This window comes from Cyprinus carpio, chromosome A15 (genome assembly GCF_018340385.1).
Source record: "Cyprinus carpio isolate SPL01 chromosome A15, ASM1834038v1, whole genome shotgun sequence".
NCBI classification, from domain to species: Eukaryota; Metazoa; Chordata; class Actinopteri; order Cypriniformes; family Cyprinidae; genus Cyprinus; species Cyprinus carpio.
The window spans coordinates 22973064-22991419 of record NC_056586.1 but is presented as its reverse complement, the minus strand read 5'-3'; the positions used below and the strand labels follow the sequence as shown (position 1 = coordinate 22991419).

The following is an 18356-nucleotide window of genomic DNA, read 5'->3' as shown; positions in this document are numbered from 1 at the left end:
ATGTTCCCTTAACTTTTTAGAAAGTAAATTCAGTAACTTTATTTAGATTTCTCCAGATCTGGTCCTTTGGATCTCAGTATTGATCACAGTTCGCAAAGAATTGTCTGAAGTTATCACAATGAGCAAAGTGTATCTATTTATCTAGTTAGTTCATTTCCAGGTGCTTTATTGGCATGATAAATATTTGTACATTCATATTGTCAAAGTAACTGCACCATTTCTGCATGAGTAAAATTTAACAATTTACTCATATAGAGACACATTACAATCCCCATATCGATGGGATTTAAACATTTAGGGCTTTAAAAATGAGGAATCAAGGAAAATTTGTGAAGAACCAGAATCTAAAATCATATTGAGATATCTTTAATACTTAATTCCTGACTGAGATACAGGCACACAATCTTTGGGAAAAGCTTAAAGCGGTTAAGGGAACTTATTATTTTTGCTATATGAGTTTCAAGACATGCGCACTAGCTTTGACATCTAATGACAAAACCTGTCAGGCTTTTTGAGCTGCTAATTGCCAGAAGACCAGAAGAGCTTGCTACCCTGTTGAATTAACATTTGATAATCTGACATATTATATCATTTGAATAAATCGTTCTAAACATATAATATCAAAGTAATGTTTGTTTAGGTCCAACCACAATCAAACACACCTGATCCAGCTAATCAAGGTCTTCAGGGTTACTAGAAACTTCCAAGCTGGTGTGAGTTGGAGCTAAACTTTGCAGAGCTGCACGCCTCCAGGAATTGAGTTTGGCACCACTGGTATATAGTATTGAGACTGATCTCTCTCTCTCTTTTTTTTTCAATCAGTGCAAATAAATGCAAGTACTGGCAGTGCATCAGATGGAGGTATTTAAAATTTCATCAAAAGATGGCCGCTGCTCAATTTGGACAGAGATGGGGGAATAATAGAGTCTGCCCAAATGCAAACAAATTCCTCCAAAGGTATGTTCCAAATGTTAACATTTACCAGAGTTACCATTCATGTTATCAGTCTGAGATTGTCTGAATAACCATATGTGTCATTGTCTGTTCCCCTTTTTGTCTCTTTCTGTCAATCTGTACCTCTATTATTATACGCTTACTTGAGGAAGCTCTTGTGGGAAGGAACACATGGATGTTATGGGGTAATTCGTTGGGTAGTGCGTGGGGATGGCATGAAAAGAAATGGTGTAAGGCAACCCCTTGATCACTGTAAAGGTGACACTTAGTTGACATGCTTAAGTACATGTAGGCTTAACAAGGACACTGTAAAATAAATAAATAAATAAATAAATAAATTTATGTATATATAATATGTATATGTGTGTGTGTGTGTGTGTATATATATATGTATGCATGTATGTATGTATGTGTGTGTATATACAGTACAGACCAAAAGTTTGGAAACATTACTATTTTTAATGTTTTTGAAAGAAGTTTCTTCTGCTCATCAAGCCTGCATTTATTTGATCAAAAATACAGAAAAAATAGTAATATTGTGATATATTATTACAATTTAAAATAATTGTTTTTAAATTTATTATACTTTAAATTATCATTTATTTCTGTGATGCAAAGCTGAATTTTTAGGATCATTATACATGATCCTTTAGAAATCATTCTAATATGATGATTCATTATCAAAGTTGGAAACAGTTCTGCTGGTTAATATTTTTTCAGAACATGTGATACTTTTTTAGGATACTTTGATGAATAAAAAGTAAAAAAATAAAAAAAAAGAAGAAGCTATGTTTTTAAAATATAAATATTTTGTAATAACAATATACACTACTGGTCAGTAATTTGGGGTCAGTATTTTTTTTTCTTTCTTTTTAAATAAAATCAATACTTTTATTCAGCAAGGATGTGTTAAATTGATAAAAATGATAGTAAAGAAATATATTATTAGAATATATATTATTAGAATTTTTTTTATTTGAATAAATGCAGTTCTTTTTATCCTTTTATTCATCAAATATATTAGACAGCAGAACTGTTTCCAACACTCATAATAAATCAGAATATTAGAATGATTTCTAATTGATCATGTGATAGACTGGATGTTACATGTGACACTGAAGGCTGGAGTAATGATGCTGAAAATTCAGCTTTGCATCACAGGAATAAATATATATATTTTTTAAAAGTATATTCAAATAGAAAACTATTATTTTAAGTTGTAATAATATTTCACAATATTACTGTTTTTTTTATGTCTTTTTTATGTTATTAATGCAGGCTTGATGAGCAGAAGAGACTTCTTTCAAAAACATTAAAAATAGTAATGTTTTCAAACTTTTGGTCTGTACTGTATATATATTATATGTTTGTGTGTATATATGTATGTATATGTGTGTATGTGTGTACCATTTTGGGTTGGCATGATTGTGGCCCAATGCCAGTGGTGTCGACTTAGTTTTAGTACCCAGACTTGTCCCAGTACCGGCTAAGTTTTACAATTCTTGTCTGCATGATTGTGGCCCAATGCCGGCAGTTTTGGCAGCCGGACTCGGGCCAGTGTATTTGGGCCGATTCTGGGGCGTCATTCATCCCATGTCCATGCCGAGTTATTTCTTCCGGTGTGCCGGATTTGGGCCTTTATTGGGCAAAACTGTTTTGGCTACCTAGGATATTCATCAATATTTATGTTTGGCTTTCTTCATTAAAAATATGAACAAAACCAAAAAATTGAGTTGAAGTTTCTGAAATTTGGTCGATTTGACAAAAAATAAAACTATACTAAGGTCACAGGTTTGCACTGGAGTTGTTTCAGTGTTGTGTAGACCAGTGGTTCTCAATTCCAGTGCTGGTGTCTGCCTTATTTATAACACACCTGATTGAGATCATCAGCTCATTAGTTCAGTTAATGGCTCTTTCCCCTAACAAGCTGATGATCTCAATCAGGTGTGTTATAAATAAGGCAGACATGCAAAATGTGCAGAGCAGGGGGTCCCAGGACTGGAATTGAGAACCACTGGTGTAGACGATGACCAGTGAAATCTTTAGAATCGGTGGTGTGCCGAGTTTGTGCTTTGACTGTGTTAAAAAGGTGAGGACAGTACTTCCCAAACCTGTCCTGGAGGCCCCTGCCCTGCACCTTTTGCATGTATCCCTTATCTAACACACCTGATTCCACTCATCAGCTCGTTAGTAGAGACTGCAAGAACTAAATTTGGTATGTTTGATGAGGGAGACATACAAAATGTGAAGGGCTGGGGGGGCCTCCAGGACAGGTTTGGGAAGCACTGGGTGAGGAACATTCACATGATCCTACAGGACTGGTGTGGAAGCTGAAGAGGAGATCGACGATATGACCGTTCCAGAACTATCCAGGATAAACCATGAAGAACAAACAGGTTTGTGTCTATTCTTGATTCTTCATTGTTGACCGCTGACAAACATTAAAGCTTCTGTTAAAAAGATGTAATGCCTGATCATATAGACATTTTAATTTTATTAACAAGGAATGACAGAATCTTTGGCACATCAAAGATCTGATACTTGATACTCACAGATAAATATGTGACCACTTTTGGTTTCTGCTATTTAATCATGTTCACTTGAACTGATTTTAACCACATTATTTTTTTTATTTTATTTTTTAGACTGGATGGAAGTAAAACCGCAAAGACATGTGGTGAATGAAGTGGAGGAGGAATGTTGTAAAATCAAAACTTCAAGAAAAAAAGCCAAACAGCTTCACACCTGCTCACAGTGTGGAAATAGTTTCAGACAAAAAGGAGGCCTTAAGAAGCACATGAGAATCCACACTGGAGAGAAACCATACACATGCACTCAGTGTGGAAAGCGTTTTACTGATGCATCAGGTTTCAGTTATCATCTGCGCATTCATTCTGGAGAAAAGCCATTTAACTGTGATCAGTGTGGTAAAAAGTTTATTTCATCATCACATCTAAAAGCACACCTGACAGTTCATTCAGGTGAGAAGCCTCATGTGTGTTCTTACTGTGGAAAGAGTTTTTCACGGCTGGACAGTTATAAACGGCACCAGAAAACACATAATGAAGTGAAAGATCACATGTGTTTTGAGTGCGGGAAGAGCTTTACTAGAGTAACCCATCTGAAAGAGCACCAGAGGATTCATACTGGAGAAAAACCTTACAAGTGCTCATACTGTGACAAGAGTTTCACTTTGTCTGTAAATCTGAAAAGGCATGAGCGAGTTCATACTGGAGAGAAACCGTACAAATGCCCTCAGTGCGGAAAGCATTTTAGACATTCCAACTCTGTAGTGTATCATATGATAAAGACTTGTCTGAAGTCGTCATTATGAGCAAAGTTTGTCTATTTATCCAGTTAGTTAGTTTCCAGGTGCTTTATTGGTATGGCAGTTATTTGTACATTAATATTGTCAAAGCAATTACAATGAGAATAGTGCTAAACAACAAAGACAAAACAGTGTAACTGACAATTACTGAATTAATAGCCTGACAGAAACCACACGACTGTCATGTTTAACTGAGCTGCTGAAACTCCAATAGTTCTGTTTTCTTCTCATTCATTATGATGATGATGTGTGAGATCTTTTGTAAATTGGCACATTAAGATCATTTCATTGTGTGTCAACAGATCGAGACAAACTACAGGATCATCAATTTATATGATAATCACCTATTGATGTGTTTTCAATCTTTTACCCTTCATGTTAAAGTTCTTTATTACAAACACTATTAAAGGCTATAGAAACCGTTCCTGCACTCGTCATGTTTTTGACATTGACAGCATAAATTAGCATTTTCATTCAGCTTGTCTGCCAGTTTTGTTCAGACCAATTATATATTAATCATTATATATAATGTTTTGTTTTTGTTTTTTTTTCCACCGCTGATTTTATTGGTTAACTCAATCACACAATCACCTACCAACAAAGGACTTTACGGATTCAATTCACAGCTCTTTCTGATGAAAGAAATACACAGTGGTGGATGAAGTATCTAAAAGCCACACTCAAGTAGAAGTACAGATATCTTACCAGAAAATGACTTTGGTAGAAGTTGAAGTCACCGTTTAGAATACTACTTGAGTAAAAGTTTTAAAGTATGTGATATTTATTGTACTTAAGTATGAAAATATTTTTTTTATAATAAACATTTTTCACAATACATTAGCCGCGTTTCCACTGTCGGGCTTAAAGCGGGCGTGCTAGTGTGCCAGGGCCAGTCGCGTTTCCACTGTCACTTCCGGGGCTTGATCGTGCCTCGTCGGGGCTTCCTCGGGGCCAACGGTCAGGGTTTTTTGGCCCGACGAAAACCTTGGGCCAAAGCGGGCCAGCTGGGGCTATAGGAGTGGTTATGAACAAAGGCGGAGTTTCTCCGCGAGTGGAGAGCGTCAGAGCCGCGGATCATTTCAGAAAAATAACAGCTATAACATCAACATTAAAAACTTTTTAAAATAAGCTGAGCTCAAAACTCACTTTCAGTCAGCAGCGAGTGTTTGAAATAACACGATCCGATGTGGATTATAATCATCATAAAAGGCAGAAATATTATAAGCGATGTAAAAGACTATGCACGCTTAACATTAACGTTACCATAATAAACATGCTAAATGCAACCACTTGGAGAAAACAGACGTCAGCTTCTTATTCTCTATCACAATTGTGTATTTATTTAGTACCATATTTTATCTGTCATTAGTCTCGTCTCGATTATCATTCATTTTAAATGTGACGTCTACTGTGGCTACAAATAAACAGAAACAGTCTCGACTGAATAAGCAGGCTATTTTCATAAGCGTTAAAAATAAATAAATAAAATAGAAATACATTTATTTCTGTGTGATTAATTTTGAGTCCTGATAAATTGATTCATTATGCTCAATGTATCACTTATAGTAAAACGTAGATGCTTTTGAATATTTAACAAAGCATGCAAACAAAAGGTCGCTGTTATCATGTTCGTTTTGTGATAGTTCCAGTGAATTATTTATTAGTTTTTAGTGAAACGATGGGGTTGCATGACGTTGTTCCTGAGAGGCGTGTAAAGGGCGGGTTTTAGTGACGCGCAGCGGAGCAGCGCTATTCTGGCCTCGTGGTATTGGCCCGAGGCTATTAGCCCGCCCGGCCCGTTTTAAGCCCTGGCTCGCACTGGCCCGACAGTGGAAATGCGGCTATTGTTTCAGAGCAGCTTTACAGAAAATGCATGTCTGCATTACAATTTATAGTGATTTTTTATAATATAATAGAATAAGAGCCACTTGATCTGGTACGAAGACTCTTTCATTCCAACATGGTATCTGCATCTGAAGTAATTTACATGTATTTACACAGTTTAAGCGGGGACATTGATGCATTTAACCTGCAGTTACAAATGCATACATAATGCTTTGTTTTAAACATAAAATGCTAAAAAATAATATTTGAAAGGATTTAAAACATGAAAGAAAATAGTTGAAATGTGAAACTAAAACCGTCAATAGGAGCCAGCAAGTCACCTTAAACGAGTGAGTCATTGAGATTCAAACGATTCATTCAAACGGCTGATTCATTCAGGAAAGCATTTGACTGGTAATGAATGAGTCACTGAATCATTCATTCAACCAATTTATTCAAAAAGCTGATTCATTCAGTAAGGAAACACCATCCTGTGTGTTGTTCAGAGACGCAAAACAGCGCTGTGATCTTAGTTTGGAACAATTTTCATTAGCAAAATTGGGCAAAACAGACAATATTGTGTCTGAAATGTAAGTCACTTTAATTTTAACTTTATTAAATTTGTATAAAATCAATATTACATTTGTTATCATGCTGATATCTGGGGAAAAAAAACACTTTTTGTGTGATATTAACTATATCAAATGATACAGATATAAAAGACATACAGAGGCATTTTTGCAACCAATTTAGAATGCCTTTAATTTTGATCATTCTTAATGCATTTTAATATATTAAATCAGATCAGTTTAATAGACCTACCAGATATTGGTAGCTCTATTAAAATTAGTTTAGATATAATGCCAATGCTGATGCTTCAAAAATTGGGCAAAAGCAATTTTTTTATTTTTTTGCTGAAGTTTGCAGGCCTGTAACTCAAGAAGTATTAAAGCTATCTCAGTATCCTTTTATAAACTGGGTCTTAAATGTTTCTTTTGATATCTTCATTTTTAAGATCCTATATGGTTCATCTGGTTTGATAAGGAAAAAAAAAAAAAAAAACACAAGATGCATTTCTAGTTTCAAGATTATTTGTTCCTCAGACAGTCCTCTTTAAATAAGTAGCAGCTGTATAAAAATGAGTAAAATTCAACAATTTACTCATATAGACACATTACGATCCCCATATTGCTAGGGATTGAAACATTTAGGGCTTTAAAATGAGGAATCAAGGAACCATATTGAGATCTTTAATTCTTACTGAGATACAGGCACACAGTCTTTGGGAAATTATATTTTCTGCATTTAGACAGGTATATTCAATGCAGTTGTTCTAGTTTCAACATTATATCTTCTTCAGACATTACTCTTTTAAATAAAAAGTTATCAGCTGTGCAAAGTGACCCACATTTGTTTTCTGAACACAGAAAATTGAACAGGTGCACATATCCATTACTCTGGAATTGAAACAAGGCTTTTAAAATTCTTGAACTGTCACAATACAACAAGTATTGCTGAAGTCATCAGATTGTACTAATAGAATGAAAATTCTTTGTGCAAAAATAAAACATTGATGCTGCCATCTTTCTAAAGTTATTTTTAACCCTGTAATTTGGCCCAAAATTCCACATGAAAATTGTCATTTTGACTCACCTCTAAAATAATGGATTACTCAATTATCCATGACATTAAATATTTGGTAATTCTCACTTCTTATGTTTGGCTTTCTTCATTAAAAATATCAAGAAAACCAAAAATTTGAGTTGGGGAAGTTTCTGAAATTTGGTTGATCTAACACAAAAAAAGAAAACTATACTAAGGTCACAGGTTTGTACTGGATTTGTTTCAGTGTTGTGTAGGTGATCACGACCAATGAAATCTTCAGAATCTGTGGTGGGCGGAGTTTGTGCTTGTGTTAAAAAGGTGAGGGATATTCACATGATCCTATACAGGACTGGTGCAGAAGTTGAAGAGGAGATTGACGACATGAATGATCCAGAACCATCTAGAATGAATCATGTAGATACTGAAGAACAAACAGGTTGGTGTCCATTCTTGATTCTTCATTGTTGACCGCTGACAAACATTAAATCTTCTGTTAAAAAGATTTAGTGGCTGTGAAATAATGAGCAATAGGAATGATAAATTATCATCTAAATGATCATATCAACATTTTAATTTTATTAACAAGGAATGACAGAACTAACCTTTGGCACATCAAAGATCTGATACTTGATACTCACAGATAAATATGTGACCTCTTTTGGTTTCTGCTATTAAATCAGGTTCACTTTAACTGATTTTAACCACATATTTTGTTTATTTTAGACTGGATGGAAGTAAAACAGCAAAGACATGAGGTGGAGGAGGAACGTTGTAAAATCAAAACTTCAGGAAAAAAAGCCAATCAGCTTCACACCTGCTCACAGTGTGGAAATAATTTCAGAGAAAAAGGAAACCTTAAGAAGCACATGAGAATCCACACTGGAGAGAAACCATACACATGCACTCAGTGTGGAAAGAGTTTTACTGATGCATCAAGTCTCAGTTATCATCTGCGCATTCACTCTGGAGAAAAGCCATTTAACTGTGATCAGTGTGGTAAAAAGTTTATTTCATCATCAAATCTAAAATTCCACCTGACAGTTCATTCAGATGAGAAGCCTCATGTGTGTTCTTTGTGTGGAAAGAGTTTCTCTCGGCTGGACAGTTATAAACTGCACCAGAAAACACATAATGAAGTGAGAGATCACATGTGTTTTGAGTGTGGGAAGAGCTTTATTACAGCTGATCATCTGAAACATCACCAAAGAATTCATACTGGAGAGAAACCTTATAAGTGCTCATATTGTGACAAGAGTTTCATTCGGCCTGCACACTTGAAAACACATGAGCGAGTTCATACTGGAGAGAAACCGTACCACTGTACTCAGTGTGGAGAGAGTTTCACTCGGTCAACAAATCTAGTGACCCATATTAAAAAGCATTGTTCTGTGTCAGAATGAGCAAAAGTTTTCGACTGATTCAATATTTCAAGTAAATAATTGATTCAGATACAGTAAATATGAGATTAGCGCAAATGATTGGTTTTGCTGTGAAATGCCACAAGATTTCTGGAGATGTTTTTGTTTTCTGTTTTGTTGGAGAACTGCAAAAGTATTCAGTTACTTTAATCTTACATTGACGTTTTTTATTCTTTGATTGAAGCCTTCTCATTAAACATAGACAAAGAAACAACTAGAAACTGGAAAAATATGTAACAAAACCCAACAACCAGTCATTTTTCAGTGTTAGAAACAATTACCTGAACGAGTTTCTGACCTTGTTTTTGTTACATAATTGCAATATCATTATATATGCAGCATAAACATTGAATAGGCTCTGTATAATGATGCAAATAAAATTTCAGTATCACTGACATCTCTGATTATGTGTGATTTTTTTTTTTTATGTGTTAGTCCATTCTATTATTTTTGTTATGTTTAGTAATAGATTTTATTTGTGATGATCCTGTAGTTTGTCTCAGTCTGTTGACACACAATGAAATGAGATTAATGTGCCAATTTACAGAAGATCTCAGACTTCATCATAATAAATGAGGACAAAACAGGGAACTATTGGCTTTTTAGCAGATCATTTGATGATAGTCTTGTTATCAGGAGAGATTATTCAGTGCAGATCAAGTGAAAATAATGTAAAATATGTGAGAGTCCAGTGTTGAATTATTAGAAGTGTAATATTTTCACCGGATGAACTATATTTATAGTTTGCACGTGAGAGAATTTTCAGTTTTTCATGGCTCAACAGTTCACCAATAAAGGTTAGGAATATTTATAACATCCTGCAAGAGACAAACTCCAGAGGCCCATTTCAGAAAGGAGGTATGTTAATCTCTGGGTTTTCCATTTCAGAATGGGCAGGAAAGCAGGGTAAGTCAAACCTGTCTCTGAACGAGAGGTAACTTATACTCAGAGTCTGTTACCATGATAACTTACTCTGTGAACCTAACCTGGTCTGGAGCAGGTTTTCTCCATTAAACCCAGAGTTTCTTTCGGTCTCCTCGCAATGAACAAATTCCTTATGGGTATGGAATGTCATGAGGAGGAGTAATTAATGACAGAATTAATATTTTTGGGTGAACTAACACTAACAGACTCCAATATGTGCACATACTTACAACTTTGTCCAAGCTCTACAATGTGAAAGTCATTTCAATTTTGTCTGCATAGCACTTTGATGGATACAACTGCAGAAGGACTTGCTGCGGTCCATCCACAAGATCATTCCATTCTGCGCTGATCTTCAGTCTTTCCAGGATATCATAAACATAAAAAGCAGAGAAACACGTTAAAACAACAATATAAAATAATAAACATAAATATATAAATAAATCTCGAGAGATGAAGTCAAATGTCATGACAAGTTTATGTTTCAATTAAAGCTCTACTTCACAATCCAGACAAGGCTTTACTTAACACATGAAATTAGAACCAAAAAAGCTAATTTAATAAATCTGTGCCTTGTTGCTGTTTATACAAGATATAAGCGATTAATACTGTTAATCAAAACCCTATTTCTGAACATCTAACGCAATATACTTATGTTCACACAGCTTTAAATGGGTTCCGATGAGGCACTAAAGTAACTACTTCAGAAAACTGTTTGTAGAGTTTGTACCTTCAGAAGTTCATCTGAACACAGGTTATGTCAGCAGCAATATCGAATGAGGTGCTCGTGCGTTTCTCTTATAACGTGCATAAAAAGGGACAGTTCGAGATGATTAGCCTAGTTATATTTTTCCATAATTTTTCATTTATGTATAATGTAACTGACGAATGTCTTCAAGGGATTATCAGACGCGGTCAAGTTAAATCAAGTTCGTTTTCTTTTTTTTTTAATTCCCGCCATTTTGAAACCATACAGTTGTCCATTGCACTCGATCTGATTCGCGCTCTGTTTTAACGGTCTCTAATGCAGCACTGGGCTAAAATAAAATAGCCTACATCATAAATTGTATTATATCATTCTCTAGATAAGTTCAGCTCAGTACTGTATGGGAGAATATTTATTATAACATTTATGTGGAAAATACTGTGAAACCGCATGGCTTCACAGTGCCAAGAAACTAACACTGGCATACATATAACTAGAAAATCCATCACTTTAAACCATACTAGTACTCTTCTTAGACAACATTCTTAATTGTACACGTCTTCATGAGTTCTCGCGATAAGTGATGTTGAGAACGTGACATTGATTCAACACATTTTTTAAGTTGAGGGGGCAAATACTCAGTCATCAGAGGCTTCTCATCTGAATGATTTTTTTAGTTTTGATGATGAGATAAAATCTTTACCACACTGATCACAGCTAAATGGCCTTTCTCCAGAGTGACAGAGCAGATGATATGCGAAACATGCAGCAGTAAAACTCTCTGGAATTACTTTGACAATATAAATGCACAAATATTTGTCATGTCAGTAAAGTAACTGGGTGAATTGATAGACTCATTTTGACAACTTTGAATAAACGTTACAATCATTTCCGGGTGGATAAATGTGAAAATTAATGTGAACCTTGATTTAACAGCAGAAAAGGAGATCAGGTATCAGTCTGTGATTGTCAGATATTTAATGAGCCAAAGCTCAGTTCTGTCATTCACTTGTTACTGCTGAACCGGCTCATGATCATTTAAATGCATTACTGTATCATTAATCATACGCAGATCGATGGACAAAAGCCCGTTTGTTTCTCAGTATCTTCATGTGTTATTCTGGATGGTTCTGAATCACTCATGTCATCAATCTCCTAATAAACTAAATAGTATGTGTCAGATTTCAGCTGCTGGAGTTTGTTCCAAGAATGATGTAAATATTCCCAACTTTACAGATGAACTGTTGAGCCATGGAGAGTTGGATAAAGTCATACTCTGTGAACTGGAAATATCTTTCACATGCAAACTGTAAATTTAAATGAGCTGTAAATTTTGATGTATTGTTGCCACCTGGAAAATCCTGGTAACACACACATATATGTAGGGTTTTCACAGTTTATGAGGATTTTCTATAAATATAATGATTTCAATCTGTACATATTTTGATTTGCACAGAATAATCTCTCCTAATTACATGACTATCATCAAATGAGCTGCTAAAAAGCCAATAGTTCTGTTTTCTCATTTATTAGGATGATGTCTGAGATCTTCTGTAAATTGGCACATTAAGATCATTTTATTGTGTGTCATCGGACTGAGACAAACTATAGGATCATCACAAATAAAATCTATTACTGAACAACTAAAATACTATAATGCACTAACACATCAATAAAAATCACACATAATCAGAGATGTCAGTGAAATTTACATTTTATTTGCATAATTATACAGAACCTACACAACGTTTATGTTGCATATATAATAATTATGCAGTTATAAATGAATAACTTTTGTTACATATACAAAAACATCAATATTAAAGTATTTAAATATTTTACTATTCTCCAACAAAACAGAAAAAAAAACATCTCCACAAATCTTGTTCACAGCAAAACTAATAATTTGTGCTAATCTCATATTTACTGAATCTGAATCTCACGTTATTTACTTGAAATATTGAATCAGTAGAAATCATTTGCTCACTCTGACACAGAACAATGCTTTTTAATATGAGTCACTAGATTTATTGACTGAGTGAAACTCTCTCCACACTGAGTACAGTGATATGGTTTCTCTCCAGTATGAACTCGCTCATGTGTTTTCAGATTTCCAGATCGAGTGAAAGTCTTGTAACAATATGAACACTTGTAAGGTTTTTCTCCAGTATGAATTCTTTGGTGATGTTTCAGATCGTGAGCTCTAGTAAAGCTCTTCCCGCACTCAAAACACACTTGATCTTTCATGCCACTATGTATTTTCTGGTGCTGTTTCATATTGCACAGCAGTGAAAAACTCTTTCCACACAAAGAACACACATGAGGCTTCTCGTCTGAATGAACTGTCAGGTGTTTTTTTAGACTTGATGATGAAATAAACTTTTTACCACACTGATCACAGTTAAATGGCTTTTCTCCAGAGTGAACGCGCAGATGATAACCGAGACTTGATGATGCAGTAAAACTCTTTCCACACTGAGGGCATGTGTATGGTTTCTCTCCAGTGTGGATTCTCATGTGCGTCGTAAGGACTCCTTTTTGTCTGAAACTCTTTCCACACTGTGAGCAGGTGTGAAGCTGTTTGGATTTTTTTCTTGAAGGTTCCTCCTCCACTTCATTCACCTCATGTCTTTGCTGTTTTACTTCCATCCAGTCTAAAAATAAACAAATTATGTGGTTAAATTCAGTTAAATGAACCTAATTTAATAGCAGAAACCAAAAGAGGTAACATACTCATCTATGAGTATCAAGTATCATATCTTTGATGTGACAAAGGTTAGTTCTGTCATTCATTGTTAATAAAATTGAAATGTTGATATGATCAGTTAGATTATATTTTTTATCATTCCTATTGCTCATTATTTCACAGCCACTAAATCTTTTTATCATCAGTTTTAATGTTTCTTGGCAGTCTACAAAGAAGAATCAAGAATGGACACCAACCTGTTTGTTCTTCAGTATCTTCATGTTTTATTCTGGATGGTTCTGAAACACTCATGTAGTCAATCTCCTCTTTAATAAACTCCATCTTTACTATAGTATGTGTCAGATTTCAGCTGCTGCACCTGGAGTCTGCACCAGTCCTGTAGGATCAAGTGAATATTCCTCACCTTTTTAACACAGTTAAAGCACAAACTCCGCCCACCACAGATTCTGAAGATTTCATTGGTCGTGATCACCTACACAACACTGAAACAAATCCAGTACAAACCCGTGACCTTAGTATAGTTTTATTTGTATAGTGTCAAATTACCCAAATTTCAGAATTTTCCCCAACTCAATTTTTGGTTTTGTTCATATTTTTAATGAAGAAAGCCAAACATAAATAGTTATAAAAGACTACATCTTTAACTTCATGGATATTTGCTGAGAAATCCATTATTTTGTAGAGGAGAGTCAAAATGACAATTTTCATGTGGGATTTGGAGCCAAATTACAGGGTGAAAAATGACTTTAAAGATGGCAGCATCATTATTTTATTTTTATATAATGATTGGTAATTATATTAGTACAATCTGTTGACGTCAGCAATACTCCCCAAGAATGGGAAATTCACTTTTTATGTTTTTATGTACTCTCTCAATAAGTATTAAAGATATCTCAATATTATTTTAGATTCTGGTTCTTAAAGTTTTCTTTGGGAATCCGCATTTTAAAGTCCTTTATGTTTCAATCCCTGTGATTGGGATCACAATGCAACTCTATGGGTAAATTGTTGAATTTGACTAATTTTCAGTGGTCAAAGACAAAAGGTGGATCATTTTGCATTCAGCTGATGCTTATTAAAGACGACTGTCTGAAGAACAAATAATTTAGCATTTTGCATTCCATTTTGTTTCGTTTCATTCTATTAAACCAAATTAACCATATAGGACTTTAAAAATGAAGATACCAAAAGAAAATTATGTTCAGAATCAATATCTTTAATGCGTATTGAGTTACAGGCATGCAAACTTAAGGGAAAAAAACCCCAAAAAGTGCTTTTTCCTAATTTTTTAAGTGTCAGCATTGACATACAATGCAACAAGTACAGCTAAACTCAACTGATTTTAATTGACATATCGGTGTGTAAAAATAAAACAATGATACTGCAATCATTCTAAAGTTGTTTTTCACCATGTAATTTAGCTCCTCTACAAAATACTGGATTGATGTATTTCTTTCAGTTCATGAGGTCTGCTGTTTGCTGCTGTTAAATCAAGGTTCACGTTCATTTTCCCATTTATCCACCCAGAAATGATTGTAACTACACACTATGTTTATCCAAAGTTGTCAAATAGAGCAAAATCTATCAATTCACACAGTTACTTTATTAACATGACACATATTTGTACATTGAGAGTTACTGCTGCATCATGTCTCACGTATCATCTGCTCTGTCACTCTGGAGAAAAGCAGTTTAGCTGTGATCAGTGTGGTAAAGATTTTATCTCATCATCAAAACTAAAAAAGTTCATTCAGATGAGAAGCCTCACTTGTGTTCTTTCCGTGGAAAGAGATTTCCACTGCAACACAATTTGAAACAGCACATTAAAACACAGAATGACCAGAAAGATCATGTGTGTTGTGAGTGTGAGAAGAGCTTCACTTCAGCTAGATATCTGCAACTTCACCAAAGAATTCACACTGGAGAAAACCTTACAAGTGCTCATATTGTGACCAGAGTTTCACTGAGTCTGCACACATGAAAGCACATGAGCGAGTTCATACTGGAGAGAAACCGTGCACTGCATTAAACCAGTGATTCTTATGACAAAGAATAAAACGCATAATGTTTTCCGAATGTTGTCCCAAAGAGCAAAGTCTATAGATATATCCATTCATCCAGTTAGTTTGATAGTTTTTCAGGTACTTGACTGGTGTGACACAACATTTGTACATTTGTATTGTCAAAGTAATTGCAGAATTTTTGCATATGATTAAATTTCGCAAACAACACAGTGTTACTGACAATTAGTGAAACAATAGTCTGACAGAAACAGAGCCGTCAAGTTTAACTGAGCTGCTGAAAAGCCAATAGTTTTGTTTTCTCCTCATTCATTATGATGATGTGTGAGATCTTCTGTAAATTGGCACATTAAGATCATTTCATTGTGTGTCAACAGACTGAGTGATAATCACCTCTATTAAAGACCACATAAACCATTCCTGCACTCTTTTTTTTTTTTTTTTTTTTTTTTACATGGGATTAGCATAAATTAGAATTTTCATTTAGGCTGTCTGTCGTTTTTATTTAAACCAGTTATATATAACATAATTGAAATGCAAGGTTTATTATTTTCTAAAATGTTTTGGTTTTGTCAATATATATATATATATATATATATATATATATATATATATATATATATATATATATATATATATATATATATATATATATATATTATTTTTTTTCCACTGATTTCATTGGTCAACTCAATCACTCAGTCACCCCTCAACAAAACTGTAGACTTCATGGATTCAGTTCAGAGCTCTTTCTGGTGAGAGAAATACATAAATGAAGAACAAGGACAAAATATTAAATGTCTTGGATGAATACGTACTGAGTAATCAATCAATTTTGATGAGCAGGGTATACATTTTAATTTTCCCCTGAGATTTGGAGCCAAATTATAGGGGGAAAGAATTACTTTAGAAAGACTGCAGCATCGTTATTTTATAGTTTTGTATAGAGATCATTTAGTAAAATCAGTTGAGTTTAGCAACAGCTGCTGCATTATTTGCTAATGGTGACACTTCAGTGATGGAAGATTCGAGTTTGGGGTAATTTGATTTATTTGTCACAAACTACAAACTGTATTAAAGTTTGTAATGGAATTGATTCAGTGTTGTGTAGGCAATCACCGTGATTGACACGACCAATGAAATCTTTAGAATCTGTGGTGGGCGGAGTTAGTGTTTTAACTGTGTTAAAAAGGTGAGGAACATTCACTTGATCCTACAGGACTGGTGCAGACTCCAGGTGCAGCAGCTGAAATCTGACACATACTATAGTAAAGATGGAGTTTATTAAAGAGGAGATTGAGGACATGAGTGTTTCAGAACCATCCAGAATAAAACATGAAGATACTGAAGAACAAACAGGTTGGTGTCCATTCTTGATTCTTCATTGTTGACCTCTTAATGATCATATCAACATTTTAATTTTATTAACAAGGAATGAGAGAACTAACCTTTGGCACATCATATATCTGATCCTTATCTAATATATGACCTTGTTTGGTTTCTGCAATTAAATCAGGTTGACAGATTTTTAACCACATCATTTGTTTGTTTTAGACTGGATGGAAGTAAAACAGCAAAGACATGAGGTGAATGAAGTGGAGGAGGAACCTTGTAAAATCAAAGGTGAACAGCCGTTCACATGCCCTCAGTGTGGAAAGAGTTTCAGACAAAAAGGAAACCTTAAGAGGCACATGAGAATCCACACTGGAGAGAAACTGTACACATGCCCTCAGTGTGGAAAGGGTTTTGCTGATGCATCAGGTTTCAGTTATCATCTGCGCATTCACTCTGGAGAAAAGCCATTTAACTGTGATCAGTGTGGTAAAAAGTTTATTTCATCATCAAATCTAAAAAAACACCTGAAATGTCATTCAGATGAGAAGCCTCATGTGTGTTCTTTGTGTGGAAAGAGTTTTTCAAGGCTATATAGTTATAAATGTCACCTCAAAACACACAATGAAGTGAGAGATCACATGTGTTTTGAGTGCGGGAAGAGCTTTACTGCACCTGTTCATCTGAAACAGCACCAAAGGATTCATACTGGAGAGAAACCTTACAAGTGCTCATATTGTGACAAGAGTTTCACTCAGTCTGTAAATCTGAAAACACATGAGCGAATTCATACTGGAGAGAAACCATATCACTGTACTCAGTGTGGACAGAGTTTCACTCAGTCAGGAACTCTTGTGACTCATATTAAAAAGCATTGTTCTGTGAGCAAATCTTTTCTAGATTCAGTATTTCAAATAAATTATTTGTGATTCAGATTCGGTAAATATGAGATAAGCTCAAATAAACTGGTTTGCTGTGAAATGCCACAAGATTTGTGATGTTTTTTTCTGTTTTGTTGGAGAACTGCAAAAGTATTTAGTCACTTTATTCTTACATTGATGTTGTTTATTCTTTGATTAAATGTCTGCTCTGACAAAGACACTGACAAAGAAACACCCAAATTAAAATGGAAAAATATGAAACAAAAGATATTTATTTATCAATGCATTATTATTATATATGCAACATAAAAGCTGCATAGGCTCTGTATAATCATGCAAATAAAAATGTATTTTTTTCTGACAAATCTGATTATGTGAGACTTTTATTGATGTGCATTCTAGTATTTAGTTGTTCAGTAAAATATTTTATTTGTGATGATCCTGTAGTTTGTCTCAGTCTGATGACACACAATAAAATGAGCTTAATGTGTTGATTTACAGAATATCTCACACATCATCATAATGAATGAGCTGAAAACAGTTGATGACAGTCTGATTGTCAGAATAGTTTATTCTGTGTAAACTGCGTGAAAATAATGTAAAATAATGCACGGTATAAAATCATTATGTCTATGCAAAATCCTTATAAACATGAA

General features: G+C 34.5%; 2 protein-coding genes across 2 annotated transcripts; one reads left to right on the top strand and one right to left on the bottom strand.

Annotated features, from left to right (window-relative positions):
- Positions 1–724: 724 nt before the first annotated feature.
- LOC109044854 (zinc finger protein 91-like) lies at positions 725–17976 on the top strand. Its single transcript, XM_042771735.1, has 7 exons — positions 725–957; positions 3271–3350; positions 3600–4285; positions 7970–8147; positions 8435–9109; positions 16757–16846; positions 17042–17976. The coding sequence occupies exons 1-7, from the start codon at positions 884–886 to the stop codon at positions 17746–17748; spliced, it is 2490 nt and encodes an 829-aa protein (XP_042627669.1). The 5' UTR covers positions 725–883; the 3' UTR covers positions 17749–17976.
- LOC109044853 (gastrula zinc finger protein XlCGF7.1-like) lies at positions 12540–13901 on the bottom strand. The gene is made up of 2 exons (XM_042771582.1): positions 13703–13901; positions 12540–13413 (listed from the first exon to the last, which is right to left on the bottom strand). Exons 1-2 carry the CDS (start codon positions 13785–13787, stop codon positions 12743–12745), a joined length of 756 nt encoding a protein of 251 aa, XP_042627516.1. The 5' UTR covers positions 13788–13901; the 3' UTR covers positions 12540–12742.
- Positions 17977–18356: the final 380 nt, after the last annotated feature.

Excerpts from the sequence above, each read along its gene's own strand:
- LOC109044854 (XM_042771735.1), top strand. The coding sequence starts at position 884 with ATGGCCGCTGCTCAATTTGGACAGAGATGGGGGAATAATAGAGTCTGC. Across the intron at positions 3,351-3,599 it reads AAACCATGAAGAACAAACAG|ACTGGATGGAAGTAAAACCG; the intron begins GTTTGTGTCTAT and ends TTTATTTTTTAG. Across the intron at positions 16,847-17,041 it reads AGATACTGAAGAACAAACAG|ACTGGATGGAAGTAAAACAG; the intron begins GTTGGTGTCCAT and ends TGTTTGTTTTAG.
- LOC109044853 (XM_042771582.1), bottom strand. The coding sequence starts at position 13,787 with ATGGAGTTTATTAAAGAGGAGATTGACTACATGAGTGTTTCAGAACCA. Across the intron at positions 13,414-13,702 it reads AGATACTGAAGAACAAACAG|ACTGGATGGAAGTAAAACAG; the intron begins GTTGGTGTCCAT and ends GTTTATTTTTAG.